General features: G+C 40.1%; 2 protein-coding genes across 6 annotated transcripts in view; one reads left to right on the top strand and one right to left on the bottom strand.

The window, feature by feature from the left end:
* Window positions 1–8,356, top strand: part of Vps54 (VPS54 subunit of GARP complex) — a 96,801-nt gene extending 88,445 nt beyond the window's left edge. For all 4 annotated transcript variants that reach the window (XM_021176328.3, XM_021176330.3, XM_085829088.1 and 1 more), the window contains 6 exons: window positions 146–233; window positions 745–866; window positions 978–1,058; window positions 2,760–2,867; window positions 4,628–4,722; window positions 7,727–8,356. In XM_021176328.3, the coding sequence (XP_021031987.1) occupies window positions 146–233; window positions 745–866; window positions 978–1,058; window positions 2,760–2,867; window positions 4,628–4,722; window positions 7,727–7,832 (600 nt within the window). In that variant the 3' untranslated portion in view covers window positions 7,833–8,356. The remainder of the gene's footprint in view (window positions 1–145; window positions 234–744; window positions 867–977; window positions 1,059–2,759; window positions 2,868–4,627; window positions 4,723–7,726) is intronic.
* Window positions 8,357–9,622: 1,266 nt separating this feature from the next.
* Window positions 9,623–21,051, bottom strand: part of Ugp2 (UDP-glucose pyrophosphorylase 2) — a 52,167-nt gene continuing 40,738 nt past the window's right edge. For both annotated transcript variants that reach the window (XM_021176333.3, XM_021176332.3), the window contains exons 5-10: window positions 20,173–20,306; window positions 18,638–18,935; window positions 17,513–17,710; window positions 16,648–16,890; window positions 10,999–11,103; window positions 9,623–10,091 (exon numbers count right to left, since the gene is read on the bottom strand). In XM_021176333.3, coding sequence (XP_021031992.1) covers window positions 9,984–10,091; window positions 10,999–11,103; window positions 16,648–16,890; window positions 17,513–17,710; window positions 18,638–18,935; window positions 20,173–20,306 — 1,086 coding nt within the window. In that variant the 3' untranslated portion in view covers window positions 9,623–9,983. The remainder of the gene's footprint in view (window positions 10,092–10,998; window positions 11,104–16,647; window positions 16,891–17,512; window positions 17,711–18,637; window positions 18,936–20,172; window positions 20,307–21,051) is intronic.

The following is a 21,051-nucleotide window of genomic DNA, read 5'->3' as shown; positions in this document are numbered from 1 at the left end:
AAGAAAAAACAATCCAGCTAAAACATAAATTCAAGTTTTGTAATGAGAAGGCGAGAAGAGGACGGGTGTCTTTGTGACTGTGAGCAGTTAACACTTCAATGAACTGTCCAACGTGATTATTTTCCTTATTTTATTTTTTTGTTAGTACTTCAATTCAAGAAGTTGCCAGTTAGTTCTTGGAGCTGGTGCTTTGCAAGTTGTTGGACTAAAAACAATTACTACAAAAAACTTGGGTATGAATTTTTCCACTTACTCCCCATACTGAGGTACTAGAATGATGCCATTTTTGTATTGTTCTTATGGCTGATGTTTGTTGGCTCAGAGAAGAGCCTGTAAAGTGGCAGGTGCTGTAGTGAATGTTTATGGGATGCAGTGTGTGTGGGTGTGTGGGTGCGTGTGCATGCACATGTGTGTTCTAGAGAGTTACCCATGTTCCAAGTTGTATGGAAGATGTGTCACTTTCTAAAATATAATTTGTGAGGTATTATGGGGAAATACACATTAAAAAGTAGGCGAGACAGCTGTGTCAGTGGCCTCTGGCTGCTAACAGGTCCAGTGAGAAAGCAGTGTGCTCGTTACCTAATTATTTTCTTACGCAAAATGAAATATATTTTCTGCCATGGTACTTTTCATTTGTGAAATAAACTGGTTTTGTATATAATTAGTACAAATGTACTTACTTAATTTGATGATATTAAATCCACTGATATCTTTGTTTCTGCGTTTATATCTACTCAACGTCAGCCCTCTCTTCGCGGTGTCTGCAGTTGATTGTGCACTACATTCCCGTGATCCGGGCTCACTTTGAAGCCCGACTGCCCCCCAAGCAATGGAGCATGCTTAGGCATTTTGATCACATCACAAAGGTACCTCCACCCATTCTCTCCTGGAATTTCACAGATGCATTCTGTAATTGTTAAGTTTTTTGGAAATAAGACTTACAGAACTTTAAAATGCAGTATTATTTCTAATTACAGGATTACCATGATCATATAGCTGAAATTTCAGCTAAGCTTGTAGCGATAATGGATAGCCTATTTGATAAGCTGTTATCAAAGGTAATGATATTTATAAATGCTAAAGCTTTGCATAAGTTTAAGGCATTGTGGCTTTCACTCTATAGGTAACTCTGGATACATAGGACATATGTAGGTGTGTATATGACACACTCATGCGTGTGTGCATTTGGTGTGCCTTTGGTTTTTTTGCCATGTATTTGACTTTATTAATAAATACTGGCTGCCAATATTCTGCTGTTGTTAATAGTAACAAAGGTGACAGCTACAGTTTACTAATGCACCAGGCTACACACACAAGAATGGGTGACATACTGGAATGTTCTCTATTGCTAGAAATTGGTTTAAATTAGGCTTATTCACATATAATTTATATTCACTAAAATTCACCCTTTTACAATGTATAATTTGGTAAAAAAAAGTAAAATGAAATGTCTATACTCAAAATATAAAAAATAAATACTGATAATTCTTTTCTTTGGGAACTTTTAGTTTAGTTTTGCTTTCCCCAGAAGGTCCTGCATATGGAGTCACAGCCTGTATACCAGGCTCCTTTTGTTCAACATAATGCTTTTGGAATTGATGGATGCAACCTAATTCTTAGTTTGCTAATAAAAACAAGTTTCAGAAAAGGGGCAGTTGTGGGCTTTGTGCTGAACCCTTGCTTGTTGACAACTGGAGAAGAGGATTTTGGTCAAGAGGGGAGAACCTAGGAAGGCACAGTGCTGTAGAGGGTGTGCAGTGATGTCAGAGGCCACAAAGGGAGCCAGGGGTGGTACTGTTTGCATGGTAGTATGTTTTAGTGATTCTTTTTCCTCCAAAGAAATTTAAGAAGAATGTTAAGAGTAAGAGAAGATCTCTGGGGTGGTAGCCAGTTTTCCGAGTTGTGAATTAATGCTGTATACAATTGAGCTAACTGAAGGATGTGATAGTGAAGGTGCAGCAGAGCAGAATGTTACCATCAGGGGATGCAGAGATAATGATACAGGAGATGGATTACCCATTTTAGGGCTGCCAAAACCAATGACTATAAATGGGCTGACTTAAAAGAATCCTCCTCTGTGCCGGCAGCAGTGAGGCCAGGGTCTCCTGTCGTCCCTCTGCTTCTGTGTATCAACTTCTACAATTAGGCTGGTTTAAAACAACATCAGAACTCCAGACACACTAATAGTTTTCTGTGATGAGGCAGGGAGCTTCGTGTTCTTGCCAGTGTTATGAAATGGTGCAGCTACTCCTGCTCAGATCACGTAGAGTCCACATGACCCACTGACTTCTTCCAGACACATGCCCACGAGAGCAAAAGTCATGTCCACACCAAAACCCTTACCCAGACGCTCAGAAGAGCACAGTTCCTAGCACAGATCAGCTGACAGTGGTGAAGGAAACATAGCGTAACGCACTGTGTCAGCCCTAAAAGGAGGAAGTACAGCTGGATGTCATAGCAAGGAGGAGTCAGGAAAGCATCACCTGGTAGAAGCCACCCACAGAAGTCACAGATTTATGATGCTGTTGATATGAAGTAGGAAGTAAGGAGCTTCAGTTTAAACCCAAACAGTTTGAGGTTGCAAGCAGTCTGTGATCTTAGCTACTGAGCTGTTTTAGTTCCCATAAAGTAGATGAAGACACTGAACAAGAGTTTCTCGAGATTTGTCTGAGCAGTCCAAGCCTTAGCTGAAGACTGCACCAATGGGTGGACTGAGGCACAGAAGACTAAGCACAGCCCTCTCTCTCTATCCCTGCCAGTATGAGGTGAAAGCGCCTGTTCCGTCCCCGTGTTTCAGGAATATCTGTAAGCAAATGACAAAAATGCATGAAGCTATATTTGATCTTCTTCCCGAAGAACAAACACAGGTGAGTGGTGACTCTGGAAGACACCTTTCTGATTTTAACATTTTGTACCCACTCCAGTGCGGGAGTCTGTGCCTGCTTGATCGAGTTAAGGTTAGCGCATGTTCTAAAATGATGGCTATAATTTTTTTAGGTTGATACTTTATCAGTGAGGCATGGATAACATGTTTTCATTTCAAAAAAATCTCTTGTTCTGTCAGATGAGAACTTTAAATAACACCACCACCACCACCACATCCTAAGACATAGATCTAGTATCCTATTGATTGCTGGAGGTCCCTACTGCTACTTACATCACTCTTTCCATCGTTCATGTGAAAGTCGGAGTAGGCATTTATCAATGAATTGCATAATGTTGTAGTACAGATTAGATGTGGAAGGAATTAGTGATGGAGTGAATAAAATTAGCACTTACATAAGGAAATCACTAACACTTACTAGATGAATATGAGTGATCTGTGGTAAAAAGGCCGGGGACACCTCTCACCTCTGATAAGGGATAGGGCAGGAATTAGAGGTGTATCCGCTTCTTCCCGGGACCTCTGTGCCACTGTGCCCTTGCTTCTCTGCCGTGAAACCTCTAAATAATTCCCTTAAACTAGGTGCTCTCATTAAAGCCCAGTTGTAGAAGATACAGTGTTAGAATATAAAGCTAGCGTATAACAGTGGGCTTAACTTCCATGGGGATTTTTGCTATCCAGAACTGTTTCTATGGTTTGTGTATGCATGGAGGTGGTATTGGAGGAGGTGGCATCCTTAGTGACCACGTTCTTGCATTTCCTGTTGTGCTCTTTGAACGTCCATTCTTCATGTACTTCTAGGTTTTCTGTAATCACAGTAACCTTGCTATTAAGCATCATCTAATTCCCCTGGGAGGATACCAGGAGCAGGCCATTGGAACAGTTCCATCCAGGTCTCCCTGATAGTCCAGTGAGTTTATTAGAGTTACTTACAGGGGCATAGGTGACTCAAAAGCACTTGTATTCCTGGAGCTTTGAAGCCTGCAAGGAGTTCCAGAAATCTGTGAGCAGTTGTTATGTCTCTGTACCTGTAGAGAGGGGTCTTGTGAGACGTAACTCTGAGCCTCCTGGCCTTGGGTGCCAAGCATTTCTCCTCCCTTTAGGAGGGTTGTTTGAGTTCTGAGGAGATGGCTACATGCCTTCTCAGCCAACAAGTAAGATTCCCTCATCTCTGACTTTTTGACCTGGATTTGCCCAAGATCCACATCAGGAAGCTCTCATCTGTTGAGATTGGCCCGGAGTTACATACAGGCTTGCATGCTCTTATTGCCATTTGAACACCAGTAACTGCCGAGACTTCCCACAGGTGCATACATGCTCCCTTGGAAAATAGATATGTGAAATTATTTCCATGGTTTTTTAATCATAGAATTTTAGGTTGTCTATTAAAAGTGTAAAAGTAACTTTGCCTCTGTCATATCTTGTTTCCCTACCCCTTCTTTCCACTACTGTGTCTTATTTTAACCTCGTTCTGACTCTACGTATCCCTCTAGAAATTCTCCCAAGATATACAAAGGGGATTTTATGGCTGAAAGAAATACTGCTGACCAGGGAAAAGAGCTTTTGTCCAACTGTAGAGAAAAACCATAGAGCTATTAAAGACAGCTCAGTACTTGAGAGGAACCATCATAAAAGTAGATGGCAAAACAAAGATTTGAAAGAATGTTTCTCTGTATATTGGTAACGGATACTTACAGCTTCTATTTCAGGAAAACTTTTAAGTAACTTACTCTTCTTTTTCAGATGTTATTTTTAAGAATTAATGCAAGTTACAAACTCCACTTGAAAAAACAGTTATCACACTTAAATGTAATAAATGACGGAGGACCTCAAAATGGGTATGAATGATTCCTGATGTTTTCAAAATGGGTGATTCCTAATGTTCTCACCATATGCTCCATAACTCAGTTGCTTGATTTCTTGTTACTCTTCATGTTGTTTTTTTTTTTTTTTTTTCTGCTGTTATCATACATAGTACCTTCCTACTATTTCTGTGTGCTAGTAAGGTTTGTCAGTGCTTAGCTGCTGTGTCATGACAGAACTCAAAGCTCCACTCTGGGGTCCCTGGACTGAAGAAATGGCCTCATTTATAAAATTGATTCTGAAAAATAATCTACTGTTGAAATAGTATTGTTATTTAAAAACCGTAGGAATCCTGTTTCATAAAGTTTGGTTAAGTTCTAGCTTGGTTAAGTACTAGCTTTTATCTAATCTTAAACAATCCACTTTTTTTATGTGTGCCAGAATTTTCTTAAGATAGTTTGTGTGTGTGTGTGTGTGTGGTTGGGGGACTGTTTGAGTTTTATACAGGGACTGGCTCTTGTCACACACACACACACACACACACACACACACACACACACACACACACACACACTCATTCATTCTTTCTTCCCCCCACCCCCCAAGAGATCCTCCTACCTCTGCTTCCAAGTGCTAGGACTAAAGGTGTGTGATAAAGATGTTTTCAAAACAAAAAGAAACCCCAACAAAACCATTCTTCATAGAAAATTGAAGACAGGATGCCAAGGCTGGCTGTGGTTGAGTGGTAGAGCACTTGCCTTGCATCTGTGGGGCCCAGGCTTCAGTCTCTAGTATTGTTGAAGTGTGTGTTTCACAGAAAGTAAAAAGTACCAATCACTTGCTAAACTTCAGTATGATTTCCTTGGTGTGGCACATACTCATTTAAACAAACAAACAAACAAACAAACAAACAAACAAACAAACATGGGTCTGGCTGTTTTGCCTGAATATCTGCTCATGCACCATGCATATGCCTAGTGTCCTTGGACGTCAGAGAGAAGGGGGAAGAAGAGTTGGAGCCCCTAGTTGTGAGCTGCTAGGTGGGTGTTAGGAACTAACCCGGGTCCTCTACAAGAACAAGTGCTCAAAACTGCTGAGCCATCTCTCTAATGCCTGAAAACCACCTATGAGCAACATAAAATATTGATTATAGGTATTCTGTTGTCAAAGCTAAACTCAAAGCAAGAGAAGTATATCACTTCTCTTTTAGAAACCAGAGGTGCCTAATGTCTTGATTCAGAGGCAATTTCGAAGCAGTAATGAAAGGATCAGAATAAGGTCCACTTTGGTATTCTGTAGGAAGAAAATAGTTTGGCTTCCCACTGATCCTTGTAATTAAACTCATCCATCCAACCAAATAGAACAGTTGAAAGCTTAAGACATTTGCTTAGTCACATTGGGTCTTGATTTACCTTATTTAAAGTTAATGTATTTATTTCCAAGAGTGACTAGAAAACTGGATATTCTAAATGAAATCATGTTGCTAGCTAAATATTGTTAATTATCCATTCTCTTGTTGTGAAATTGGCTGGTCAGGTATTACATAGATCAAGAAATTATGACCTTTAGGCCAGGTCATTTTCATTCAAATTTAGATTGTGAGTAGATTAGAGACATTGTTTACTTAGTAGTTCATTTAAATCACTGATTAAAATTAAAGGCTGTAATGGATAAGACACTTAGTGGTCTGTAAAGTGTTACTTTCCGTGTTAGCCACTGTTAGGGGGGAGAAGCTGTTTTTCGCTGATAGGGTACGAGTTTTACATATTCCACCAGCATCTGCTATGTTCCAGCAGGCATGGTGCTGTGAGTGAGCCTGTGGCTGTTAATAAGTCCCTGTGCTGAAAGCTGAGTATTTCATACATACTAGTTTACTAACAAGAGTCCCATTCTACATTGGTAAGCTACTAAAACCTTGAAAGCCAAACAAAATTATATTTTACTTGCCTGTTTATGAAGTACAGGATTTTTCCTCCAAATGGATTAAATTACATTATCCACATCACTCAATACTATAAAAAATTTTGTATAAAGATTGTTTGGTGTTCCTCGGATGAAGAAAAATCATTGTCCTGCTGGCATTAATTTCAGTTTTGTTGTTGTTGTTTGTTTTTTACAATCTCATCTCTTCCATGTAGGTTGAGGAAATACCTCAGTAATAGAAAAAATTTTCTAGTCTTCTAAGGCCAAGAGTTTGTTTGCTGTCACCCACGTCCCCTGGTGTATTATACACTCTTGCCCTGTGTTTAATGTTCTAACAATTTCTTTTCCCGGTTTTTCTGAGCACTAAAACATAGGGGATTGGGTGTGGGAGGGATGTGAATAAATTAGTATCAGCAAATCCCAGTTTAAACAAAGCAGAGTGAAGGACACTCCAGCTTCCGCCAGGCAGAGATAGGCTCAGCAGCTCCTGCTTAGTCAGGTCAGGGGCTAAAGCAAGTGTCCTTTCAGATGTAGGGATCAATCTGACAAGCTTGTACACAGAAGTGAAAAGTCTTTACTAAATGGATCATTGTGCATGTGTGTTGGCTGAAGATGTAATCCACAGCCTTATTTATGCTAAGCAAGTACTCCACCATTAAGCCACGCTCCCAACCCCAGCCCTTAGTGTCGAGTTGGATACTCAGTAGTACTTTCCTAAAGCCCCAGTTTTCATTTACGCTCTAAGCACTGCCAGGAAACCTGAGCTTTCTTTGAGTTTCTCTGTTGAAGCCACATGTACATTTTTAGTGACAACCAGTTGACGTCATTTCAGTTTAACTTGTTGATTTTTTTTAGTTCATGCTTTGTAGAAATAAATCTGATTTTATCAGGTAGAATCTACCATGAAACTGACTATAAACAGCATTGGTTCCTTTTCACATCAGTATTAAGTGGACCTTTGATACTGGAAATTTGCTAAGACAAGTGTCAACATTTTCATCCCTAGCAATTCTGAACCTAAAAAATATTCTAGCAGCTAGGCTAAAGTGAACGTTGTTTCTTTACTATCAGAAGAGAAAGTATTGTATTTAAAATGCCTTTCTCCCTACTGTTCAGGTTGGTCACAGCAGATGTAGCTTTTTACACTGGAAATCTTCAAGCCTTAAAAGGCCTTAAAGATCTGGATCTAAATATGGCCGAGATCTGGGAACAGAAGAGGTGATGACAGACTGGAGACCCGGGTCGTTCGTCTGACCATGGGATGTGTTTCTGAAGAAAATCTGGATGCCTGGTGTGTTAGGAACTGAACCTGGGACCCAAAGTGACTGAGGTGGGGGAAGGGAAAAAGAAGGATCAGTGTTGGGAACTGGATTCAGTGGGATCTACAGAGAATGCCATTTCTGTGCATCCCTGAGTAAGGAGTAAGTGATCAGGTGTCTATAACATTTTTCATTCTCTCTGGAAACAGACTCAGGTTTCTTTGGACCAAATCCAAAAGAACACATAGCTGTAACACAGCTGTAGCTGCCTAGAATGCTCTGTATACTTTATATTAAAAATGCTCTGCATTTCTTCCAGTGCAATGAAATTCATATGGTGTCCCACCTTATTTAATGATGGTACAATTGAAAATATTAAAATCTTAGTCAACCTCTGTAGAAAGTTTTCTCTATGAAAGTAAAGCTGTTTGAAAAATTATTTTTTTACAGATCTTTATAAAAAATAAACATCTTTTGATTGCTTGGATTTAGGAATTCAGTTTTTGTTTTAATGACCAATGTCAAGTTTCAGGTTTTGTGTGCTGCATATTTAACTTTTTCACTACCACTGTTATGTCACTGGGTAAAGCCTCAAACTGTTAAATATATGGAAGACTGATTATAAAGAATAAAGAATATTTGCATTTACTTATGCAACTACTAATTTAAATACTTTCCAGAAGTGGGATACATAAAGCTATGGTTTAATAGCTGTATTTATTAAAGTACCTATGAAGGGTTTGGGGTAGCATTCTGTTTTTTCTTTGCTTTTTCATTTCTAGCAGAGGCAAGAATACATACTCATATAATATGCTTATTTATGAATTATTATTTTAACATTTAGATAACATGAAATATGGCCCTCTTGAATTCCTGCTTTTAAGTTACTTTTGATATGTATATAAGCAAAGACCAGGGATAAACGGAATTTTTAGAATACAGGCTGCTGTGTTGGGGCCAGAAACACAAGGTTGATGAGTAAGCTATCTGAAGACTTTTATAATGCCTACCTTCAAAACCAGAATCGGCAGCACTCTACAAATGAAAGTGCCTGTGTCTCACACCGAGAACCTTGCCTAACCTGTCAGAGTGCCTAATCTTGTGGTGATAATGTACAATGAAATAATCTTGTGGGGATTTTTTGTTTTCTCAAGAGGATTTTTTTTTTTAATCATTGCAGAGGTATGTCATTGGTTCTTAAACTGTCAAAAATAAAGATGTAAAAAATCAGACTTAAAAGGCAACTTTTTTCAATGGTACAGTATATTTTAAACACACAGCCTTTTCAAAACAAATATGGAAGAACTGGAAATATTTCTTGGCTAGAAAGGCACACATCTAACCGCCAGCGGACCTGATTGCAAAGGTTATCAGTATTTCTGAGTGGCAACAGAATGTTAAGAACTGAAGCTGTAATGAGAGGGAACTTCTAATGACATGATATCCCCTCCCCCAACAGAGAGCTGCAGGAACAAGGATGTAGAAGACATGCTCTACTTTGACCTGCTCACCCCTCCCTTCCTCTGGGCAAACAGTTTGATGAAATTCGTACAGCACGGCAGGTATCCCAGGTTTAGAACCAGATGAACACTAAATACTGTCAAGTTTAGTTCCAGTGTCAACTATGTTTAATAGTCTTAGAAATGAAAATCAGACAAAAAAACCCTGGACTGGCTAGTGATAAAACTGCAAGAACAAACCTTCCTGTTTATGTTGGAGCAAGAGTACTTGAGTGAGCATTAGACAGCAAAAGTAAACGTGTAGATTTATTTATTTATTTATTTGTGAAATCGGAGGCAGTTCAGAGGGACAGTCAGTCACTGACGCTTCCTTCTCTGGAGGATCTACAGAGCTGGCCCGATTCTGAGGTTAAGTAACACTGCACTTTAAGAGGAACTAATTTCTAGGCTTTTCATCAAAGAAGGAAAGTATTGCTTCATCTATGCTTTCCTTAGACTAAAAGCTCATTGCAGAAAACTACTTTAAAAAATCAACACTGCAGAGTACAACACAGTAAATAAAGTACCTGCTTATTTTATAATCTTAGAGGATATTTTATTATAAGAAACTCGTTAGCCCATAATTAGTAGAAAGTGTATCTGAAAGTGCTTATTTCAGTGATCCAGGATCCGAAGGTTTCCAGATACAATCTTGTTCTCTAACACGGCTCCTGGGGGGATGTCAATTCTGTCACCATGATTTGCAATAATAATAACTGTTCCCTAAGTGAAGAAGAAAAAAAGCAAGATTGTATTTAAAAATCACAGCTGAAACATACAACTAGTTACCTTAAAATCAAGCTCATAAGTAAATAAACATGAAAGGCCTATAATGGGACATGATGTGTCCTGCTGTCTCCTAAGAGGTAGCTGTGGAAGTAGGAGGCAGATGCAGGCTGCATCACAAATGGCCAAGGCTGCTTGCTGGGTTACATTACACACAGGGTTGGTTTTGTTGTGTGTCAGTACATCTGCACATGCGTGTGGGGGGACCAGAGGGCAACCTCTGTCCATGTGCCACGTACTTCTTTTCTTGAGAGGGGATCTCTCTCCCACTTTGCTGGAGCTCACTAGGCCCTGAGCAAAACGGTGGGGCAGCAGGTTGGGCTGGCTAGCATGCTCCATCTGCTGCTTCAGTATAGGTATGACCAATAGATACCACGTTATCACCATGTTGTCTTCCGTTGGCTCTACAAGTTTCTATCTCTTTGGCCCCTATCCCTTCCCTGTTTAAAGAACAGTTAACTGACAACAATTCTGTCTTAGTGAGGCAAGTGTATCCATTATCTACCCTCCATATTTCTTAACAGGAACAGACCAGTATAAATGAAGTTGTTTTCTCTACTTCGTGAGCTAATGATCACAACGCTAGTAGGGTTCCATTCTGAAAATTGCCCCATTTTACTACTACCTTGGGCCTTCTTCCTCACTGGAGGGATATATTCCACAAAGTCCCTGTATTGGTTATGGTTGTATTTTAACTAGGTTATGTGCCTAGATACAGAGGTACTAATGTACTAAGTACAGATGACCTGTTCACACAAAGAATTACTCCTTAATGAAGGTAAATTTAGGACTAGAAAGTGAAGCCTATTTTATAAAGCCATAATAAACAGGACTTTCATAATACCTTTAATGAAACATTTTTTCCAAATGTCACATCTCCTGAAACAGTGAGGTGGTCCAGTTCCAGCATATCGGGTATACTTTCAAACCTTCTTAGATAATCTTGAACCTTCAAGTAGAAGCATAAGTATTTTAGACGGTGGCACACAAAACCACTAGAGCCTGAGGGATCCAGATCCGAGGACTCCCCCTTTCAAATAAGTACAACCACACCAACGATACATACGAGTCTCACACATCTCCAGTTTTAAGCTCCACTCTTGCATACCTACCTCATGGCTGCTTTGCTTCTGATCATACATTAGTCAGTTACATTTCAGAATTAGTGACATTTCAGAATTACTGTTTTCCATTTCTCCATTGAGATTACCACAAGGCAGTCTTTATTTTCTGTACTCTTCAGCCACATCTCATACACTTCCCCTAGTCTGTCCTGTCTTTCTCCTTTCATCCTTGCTGACCACCTCTTGTAATTCTAGCCTTCCATAGCTTTAAGAATCTCTAAAATCTGTGCACCCTAACAGCTCAACTTTTCTTTCCTAGCTATGTTACCCTCCTCCTTTTCTGTGGTGATTTGAGTGAGAAATGTCCCCTCTATGCTCGTTGAATATTCCCTGGGCTGGAGTCACGGTTTGGGGAGGTTTAGGAGGATAGTCTTGATGGAAGAAGTATGTCACGGGGTAAGAGCCTGGAGCCTAAAGTCTGCCCTACTTCAGTTCACACTCTGCTTTTGAGTGAGGATGTGAGCTCTCACTTCTAGAGTCTCCTGCCATGCCTTCAAACCATGATAGAGTACCTATTCTCCTGTAAACTGCCTTTGTCCTAATAACTGGCTAGTGTAATAAGTGCATAGTGGGGCTAACAAACAGCTGTGGCTCTCCCCAGTCAGTACCCTATTTGGGGAATAATGTAGAGTTTAGGGCAGGTACCCCTAGACTGAAGAATTATTTTCTCAACTACACACTTGGCATTACCACAAATAAGTGCCACTTGAATATTCCAAGTACTTCAATTGAAAAAGTATAGCTGATTAAAAAAAGCAAAGAACATTAGATGTCCAAATCCCAATGTATGACAAAAACCTAGACAATATGCCTCTTCCAAATGAGTTAGATGTAATTCCAAACAGGTCATTCAAAATAGTAAGTCTGTTCAATGACACAAACAGCTCAACAAAATAACGAAGGTGGTGGATGATAGGGAAAGAATTCAACAAAGAAATCTGAAGAAAAAAAATCTTAAACGCTGGGTAGATATATAAAACACAGTTAAACAAAAAACATAATAGAATGGATCAAGGAGAGGAACTGAGCTTGAAGACAAAATGGAGGAACTGGACAACCCAACAAGGACAAAAATAATTAAGGACCAGTGGACTTCCATGATGCATGACGCACTCTGGAGAGACCAAGTCTCCAGGTTATGAGCATAGAAAGAAGATTATCATTCTAAAAGCATATTTTTTTGGCACATATTTAATCCCAGCACCTGACAGGCAGAGGCAGGTGGAACTAGTCTACACAGTTCCAGGACTTCCAGGGCTACATAGTGAGATTCTGTCACAAAAACATTCTCAAAAGAATCCTAACAGAAGAATCAGGAAAAAGGGAATCCTGATGCAGAAGGCATTTAGGACTCCAATAGACAATAATAGAGAATAGCCTCCCCTTGTCATAATTAAAACACTAAACATGCTACTTTCAAGAAAGAAGCACCAAGTCACATAAAAGGTATGTCTATCAGAAATAACAGATTGTTAAAGAAACTTTAGTCAGAATGGCTTGAAAAATGCTTTCAAGTTCTGGAAGATAGTAACTGCCAACCAAAAATACAATGGACAACAAAATTATCTGTCATAACTGAAGAGAAGACAAAACCTCCCCTGATAAAAAAATACTAAAGAAATGTATGGCTACTAAAAGTCAGCTCTATAGGAGATACTTGAAGGAGTCCATTCAAAGGCAGTTCACAGGAAAAAAAACGGCACTAGAATAATACTAAGCAGGAGGGGGAAAATAGTAAAACCCCATAACAAAATGGCAAGAATCAATACACAATTTTCAATATTAATTAGACTTTGTAATTTATAATTTCATAGCAAATTAGATTTTTAGTTAAAAAATACAGGCTAATAGACTTGAGTCAAAAAATAGGAGCTATCTATTCAGAAACACACATCCAGAGAACAGATTACACTATAAAAACAAACATCACACATCACCACAAAAGACAGACACTACTTTAAAGTCAAAGGATGGAAAAGGGATTTTAAGCATGTGGACCTATAAGACAAGTGTCAGTGTTTTAATAGCTGACAAAACAAACTTAAAAACTAGTAAAAGTGCAAGAAATATGGATGGAATTGGAAAACAAGCACTGTGGGAACCTAAGCTCAGACAAGATGTATGTTTTCTCATATGTGCCCAGTTTTGAATTTTTAGATTTATCTGTTTTACTTGGGAGTATCTGTGGAGCCCATGAAAGTAGAAGGGTCCATGGAGGAGGGGGCGGAGAAAAGACGAGGCCTTAAGGAGCAAGGGAAGTGAGAAATACTAGAGCTTTTTAAGGTTTCAGCAGGAATTGGGAGCAGAAAAGGGGACAGGAAGAGGAAGGGTGAGTGGGGCAAGTCACCCACAACTAAGGATACATGAAAACACTACCAGTACCCTGCATGAATGGTCAATGTTTTCCCCAGAATATACTGGTTAATAAATCTCTCAGTGCCCAGGAGTGGAAACTTTCAGTTACTTGGCAGGGCAAGTTCACCAAAAGAACAAAGGTCATTGCTATTGCTCCTGGCTGCCCACCAGAACTAAATGGTACAACCCTACTGCTAAAGATAACACATTTTGGTTATATGACAGACAGTCAAGCTGGAACTGCCCTGAAAACTTCCTCTCTGCTGGATAGCTTTCACAGAAAATGCCAGAAGGCGCTATGAAGGCTACTGGGGAAGAAAAGCTATCAGTGCTCTTGCCCAATGGCAAACTCTGTATGCCACAAATCTATCAGAAAATGTGCCCACCGGTACTACAGGGGCATGACAGTTCTGGAGGGATCAAATGTTTTCTGATTGGATTCGAGGCCTGTTCCACAGAAAGGAGTTCATGCTCTGCATCACAGCCCTGGTCAGAAGCCCATGGCGGCCCTAGGAGGGAACTTACAGCTGTTGTACTGCTAAAAGAATATGCTATTAAAATGCCTTCTATACCAATACATTAGTGTTGCCTTAAACCTTGACCAGATATCTTTTCCATGGCCAGCAGTTCATGCAGAGACTTATAACTGGTCAAGTGCTGAGAACAAGTGACTGCTGTGTTCTTAGAACATCTACATCAATCCCAATCTCAAGGATCCATGAACACTATAGAAGAGTGGTTGGACAAATACAAGAGCTGGAGGGAGGGGTCAGTGCTATGAAATGCTGTCTTCTGGGTACGGCATGATCACTGCATTCATAAACTCGCCACAACTACAGCTCTTCATCTGTACAAGCCAACACCATCAGTCAACACTGCCATAGGCAGCTCTAATCTGACTTGGTTACAAAAAAGAAAAAGGAGCATGAAGGGGAAAAGTTGCTGTACTTGGTGTCCCAGGGGGAGTTAGAAAGTGGGGTGGACAGAATCAAGACAATGCATATAAAAAATGGTCAAAGAATAAAGACTTCTTTAGGGAATGGATTCACAACAGCAGCTTGACTGCGTGCAGATCAGGCCAGTCCAAATTTCAGCATGGACTAAAGAGCTCCTGCGGGTCATCTCACAACTGAGGAGCTGTGACAGTTCCGTTCCTGACCGCTGGGGGCAGGCCACTTTTGAGTATGCCTATGGCCCAGTGGAGACCCCATGTCCATTTGTACATGGTTAGCTTTAATTGGATTTGGAGCTACTAGCAATTTTTTTTTTTTTTTGTTCAAAGACTGGAGAGATGGCTCAGCAGTTCAGAGAACTTAGCTCTTGTAAAGGGCCTGCCTTCCCTTCCCAGAGCCTGATTCAGGCTCTCACAACCTTCTGTAACTCCAGTTCTACAGGGCATGACACCCTCTTGAGGGCACTTGCACACATGTGGTGCACATAAATTCACACAAGGTACACACATGCACACCCACAAACAAATATCTTTATAAAAATAAAAAGAGAAGATGAGGTTTGGAGGGAGATAGGATGGTGGGCTAGGGGCTGGTAGTGACGGCTAAGACTATATATGTACAAAAACAGATGAACATACTTTTAAAAACAGAAAAATGGTTTATATTTAAAAGCTATCTTAAATATAAAAATTTTCTGGCTAAGTTCTTCTATGGGAAGAACCTGTTTATTTGCACTTACATTCAAACGCCCATGAGGGAGAGGATGGTAGATGCTCCTAAAACTTAGTCCAGCATTTTACAGTACAGCTGAACAGAACAGATGCTTTGCTTCAGAATGAGAAACTAAGATGAATGGTCTGTACAGCCCTCAGAGAAAGGAGAGCCCATCAAGGCTTGAGTATCCTAAACGAGCTGGCATTACAGGATGGGTAGGAGCCACAGATGCAGCAGGGCTCAGGGCAAGGGACAGCAGGGATCACAAGTGAGCACTACGGGGTTATTTCTTCCTGTTTTCTGTTTTGCTAAGAAAGCAAACCCCTACTGGCTTGTCTCCCACTATGCTACTCTGCCCCCTTGACTACTCTACCCCTTGCTCCTAGTGCTGGGCTGGATTCTGCAGACATGATGCCAGTCTCTCCACTAGTAGATCTTTGCAAGGCTAGTCAAGAATTTATTCCAGGAGTCTCCTGCAAATATTTTCCTATGACTATACTAATTCCCATCAGTATGTAAGTCAATTCTCTCATATTCTGAAACAGAACCCCTCAAAATGTATCTTGTGGCCATGACATAATTTCTTGGTTTTTATTTTTTTCACCTCCAACTCCAACTCTCCTGCCCGCCTTAAACCCATTATTCCATCTAGCTTGAAGCAGCAGCAGCTTTTGATAGACTTCTTTTTCATCTTTCAGGACCTACATAATCAAAGTTTTCTACTCGATTCTTCATCTGCACTCCAGAACAAATGGCACTGAACAGCCAGGACTAGACTACACTTAGATGGCACAGCAGGACCTTCAAGGCTAGCCACCAACTTGCCCGGTTGTACTAGCCGTGCGGTTTTCTAAGTCTCCTTATCACCCCTGCCTAGCTGAAGCCTTCTGCCTTAATACACATCAGCCCAGCTTCTTCCTGAGGCTCTGTGGCTGGCCAGGGTTGTTACGCCATCCCTCCACCACACATCTCCAACTCTGTCCTTGCTTTGTCTCCGAGAAAGCTACAGAGAGACAAACTATGCATGTGATGAACTGGCTTCTTAGCTTCTCCCTCTAGAATGTTAATGTTATAAAGCTAGGGATTTCAGTTTGCTGCTAAGTTTCCTTATCTAGAAACTGCCTAGGCGATGGCAGAAGCACAATAAATATTTATTAAAGCAGAATGAACTTTTGCTGACTAGTGAAAGCAGTGTCAGAGGAGAAAAGCTAACAACTAAAGCATTCTTTCCTCCTCTCCAGACCAGCTGCAGAGACTGCAGTCAGTTCCTTCAAACCACACCACAGATGGAGCCATACAAAGTCAGTAGTGGAAAATAATTCTCCAAGTATCTTTCCAGTTACCTACCTTGGTAAAAGAACTGCCTAATTTAACCAATGGCACTGTAGGGAATTCACGCTTTTCACTCATGGTCAGAGATCCTGCGTTAAGGCTATAGAGGTTTGACATCACAAGCAAGAGATCTGATGTGGTTTTCACAGGCAGAAAACGACTCCTTGGAACATTAATACCTAGAGAATTCTCGAAACTTTTAATTGCAGCTCCAACTGCAGTTTCTAACTGAATTACATTCAGGCCTCCATCCAATGTCTGTAAAGAAAGAAAGAAGAAGGAAGTCAGGGAAGAGTGGGGAAACAAAGGGTTTGGGGCCTGAAACACAATCTCATGTATGAAAACTTACCTGCCTCAAGCTCACACAGCACTGAGGACAACCTTGAACTACCTCAACTCCACTTTCCAACCGCTGGAATTACGAATATAAACCACTCAGTAAACACAGGTTGTACGTATCTATTAACTCAGAGCTGTGTTCTCTGTGATACTAGTACTTGGGAAGTGGTCTCAGAGAATCCAAAGAACTGACATCAATCAAGCACTTATATTGCTTTACGTATATGGTTATTTTTGTTTTTTAAGTTTGCTTGAGTTAGCGACATGTTCATTTTTCACTTAAGAGCCAGGGGTTGGAAAAACTTATGTAAGATGCCTACAGATCAGTGGCATTTATGTATAAAAGCAGCAGCTACACTGAAGGTGGTCCTTTTCAGCTTAGAGTCAAGTCAGCATCACATCCCTGGGATGAATGCAGACTCTGGAGGACATGAGTTGAGACTTGGAGAGCCTGACTAGATAAAGGTGTGACTGACTAAACAGCCAAGCTCCAAGAGTAGGCAGGGGTTGGTCTGCCCACTGGACTGTGACCATCACGAACCTTTGGATTCACAATGATTTCCATGTCAATGGCATTCTGTTCCTGAAGTCTTTTAACTGCTCCAAGAGAAATCCATAGGTTGTTTGTGTTAAATATTTTAAATTTTGACACAGACTTGAACTCATCAACGTGTGCTTTGGGCACTTGAGCGATTTCCACCAGTCTCAGTTTGCCTTCATACTGAGTGAGTGTCCCACCCTAGAGAAGCAGACAATCAATTTGCAAACAGCCATACCACACTGATTCTGACTTTCATACAAGATAATGACTATCTAATCCAATATACAGAGTACCATATTTATGATTCAGATTGTTACTTTATCATAAACTCTCACAGTCCTGTCTATAATTAAGCTCTAGGAGTTCATCCGAGTTCTCCTGCTCTTCCTAAGATCTGCTATCAGCCTTCTTCATTCGCAAGCCACTGCCCATCACAAACAACTTAATCCTACCCAGATGAGGTCGGGGATGAGGGAGAAGGGAGGCAATGAGAGGGGGAGAAACAGACCGAGGCTAGAAAAGTTCTTACAGCCATGAGACCACACCAGTGGGAGGAGGTGGCATAGAATTCAGAGCAGGGAATTGTTTTGGTGTGCATCACTGACAGGTAAACAGTAAAATCGCGTGTGCCACTTTATCAAAGGCCAAATATAACTACCAAATATGCCATGTGCAATTTACACTTTGTACTAAAACAACTGCATTAGTTTTGCACAACTACATAGACAGTGAGGTGTCAAAGTATTCATATAATACATACACACATTTTGTAGAATTATATTTCCATTAAAGGGATAACATAATAAAATACTTAAATGCCAACCAGAAGAGTGTTACTGGTGGGAACAAACTGGTGTTATGTGTTTCCACATAATTCAGATTTGTTCCATAAAAACACAAGAAAACTGTTTCCAATTTAAATTACTGACATAGATGTATACTACTATTAATTCTGGGTTTATGATACACACTGTTATCTTAAAACTTAACCCACAGAATAATATCACACTTTCTTAAAATGTTAGGTAAATGGTATGTTATATATAAAATAGAAACTTATAACTAGAAAAAGGATTTTAGCTACGTGCTTTGTCAAATGTGAAAATATGAATCTTCAGTGTTTACCTTAACATCTGCTCGTGTTTTGTTTGTGACTTCCATGACAAACTCACAGCGTTTCCCATTGGGTGGGTTCATCAGATGATTAAGAATATAAAGATCCACTGTGGCACCCAGATTATCTATGTTAGACACAAAAATATACTCTTTGCCTTCTTCTATAAAGGTATCGAGCAAGCCAGAATTGTAGAAACTAGCATAGATATCTCCATGCCCTGGAGGGTACCAAGCTTCAGTATTTTCCCCTGAATAAGACACATCCTTTGCTATAGGAAGTAGAGATTCCTTATTAATCCTCGGGTACCTTTAAAAACAAAATAAGAATGTTATTACACTGGTTCTGTAGCATACCCTAATCCTTCAAGTAAAACAATACACTAAAATTAAATAAGGGCTGGAGAAACAGATCAGTGGTTAGGAGCATGTTCAGTGTCCAGTACCCACATCAAATGGCTCACAAGCTCTGTAAACCCAGTTTCAGGGCGTTTGACACCCTCCCCTAGCTTCCTTGGGTTCCTGCACTAATGTGCACATACCTACACATAGATAATACACAGATACACATAACTAAAACCAAAACACTTTAAAATATTAAATAAGACATCCCTCTATTTCAGAGGTTGTCCATAGAGATTAAATATTAAATAAAACATCCCTCTATTTCAAAAACTCATTATTATTAAAAAAAAAAAAACCTGTCTTCTAGATAGTCATTCAGGAGAAGTTTCCTGTGGCCATGCAGAAGAGAGTAGACTTCATATTTTTAAGATTGTTTTTTACAACTCTCTAGGAGGAAAGGTAAGTCACCGTTTTTAAACTTATCTGGTGTAGGATGTTTCTCGTGCCTGAGAATCTACCTGAGGAGACCTGCCCACTCTTGATGCATTTGGGATGCTTCCCTCCATTTTACATGCAAGTGTCTGTGCATGGGTAAGAGTTGAAAGTAAAGGGAAGCAGGAAAGAGCTCATACACACACAGACAGCCTTCTAGGAGGCAGGCAACAAACATTATGATGTTGGAGTGGGGGCAAATTTTAAAATACCAACAAACTAATGATCCAACTTTAGATACACCAACCATTTCCAAAAAGTTTCTGTAGGCTGCTGTCTACCCCTAAATAGAAAGCCTGTTCTCCAAGTCATCTGAATCCTTTCCACTCACTACTCCCCACCCTAGAGTAGATGCTTCTCTCCAAAGCTTACTTAATTCCCACAGAGCTATCTATTCAGGGTGAAGAACCTTCCTCCCATAGGAAAGGCTTTCAGTCCTGTGGTTTGCAGGAAGTCATCTACCTAACCAGAGACCTTAACATGCAAAGGCTTTTTATAAACTGTCCTGAAATATTTGGGACTTAGAATAAGATCTCAAGCAGATTCTCTGAGGAGTAGAAATTATAGAACCAAAGTTTACAACCATCACCTATTGATCAACCTGTATTTAGCTTTAAGGACATCAGTTCTTGCATGACTTGACCTTGGGCTGCAATGAGGAACCATGTGAAGCCACAATCCCACCAGTTAATTATTTTTATTTCTGGTACCTGCTTTGATTGAAGGTGTAGATTTTCACACGACAGTGATTGTACTTCTGGAGTATTTTTTTGGTATCTTCATCCGTGTTAAAAGAATTCATTAAAACGAGAGGAACATCTGTATTATAGGTTTTGTTCAAATGCTAAAGAGGAGAACGACAATCAGATCATCCAGACTCACATTCTCTGACTTAATACATAAAACCACTCTTTAATGGTTAATCACAAAATGTTTAAAACCTGACCTCTAGTGCTCTCTGGATATATATATATATATATATATCTGGATATATATATATATATATATACACACACACACACACACACACACACATATACACTTTACATAAGTAAGTGCCGGCCTTGAGCTGGCTATGTAGCTAAGCAATTTATCATGAACTCATTCAATAAACCATGACCCTTTGAAAGAGAGCCACTGTCTTCATTTCATGGCTAACTTAGCTGAGGCCCAGATTCAGTTGCCCAGGGCAATCCCTACTGGAGCTGAGCATGTAGTCAGCAGTCCTCAATGGCCTAAAGGTAGACAAGTGCTGGCTATGCATCTGCTCTGGTCTTCACGCTCTGTGGAGATGAGGACACAAAGTTACAAAGCCATGGTTTCCTCTTCTCAGGAATTTCAAACTCAGTAGTAGCACTTCAATCTTCTGTCTCTCAAAAGATGACTCTCAGGTTTCAGGTTTGGTTTTACTTTATTACTTAGACGCCATAAGCTTAGAGCTCATCCTCGTGCATACAATGGGGAGAACAGTACTTGTGAATTGCTGAGAGGAACAAATCAGTCATTTTGGGGAAGGCACTTAGAAAACCTGGTACACAGTAAATGCTGGATACATGTTAGCTGCCACTGCTGCCATTATGATTGGTAGC

This window comes from Mus caroli, unplaced genomic scaffold (assembly GCF_978045245.1).
Source record: "Mus caroli unplaced genomic scaffold, Mus_caroli_1 scaffold_13, whole genome shotgun sequence".
NCBI lineage: Eukaryota > Metazoa > Chordata > Mammalia > Rodentia > Muridae > Mus > Mus caroli.
The sequence above is the reverse complement of the archived record's forward strand: the minus strand, read 5'-3'. Positions and strand labels throughout refer to the sequence as shown.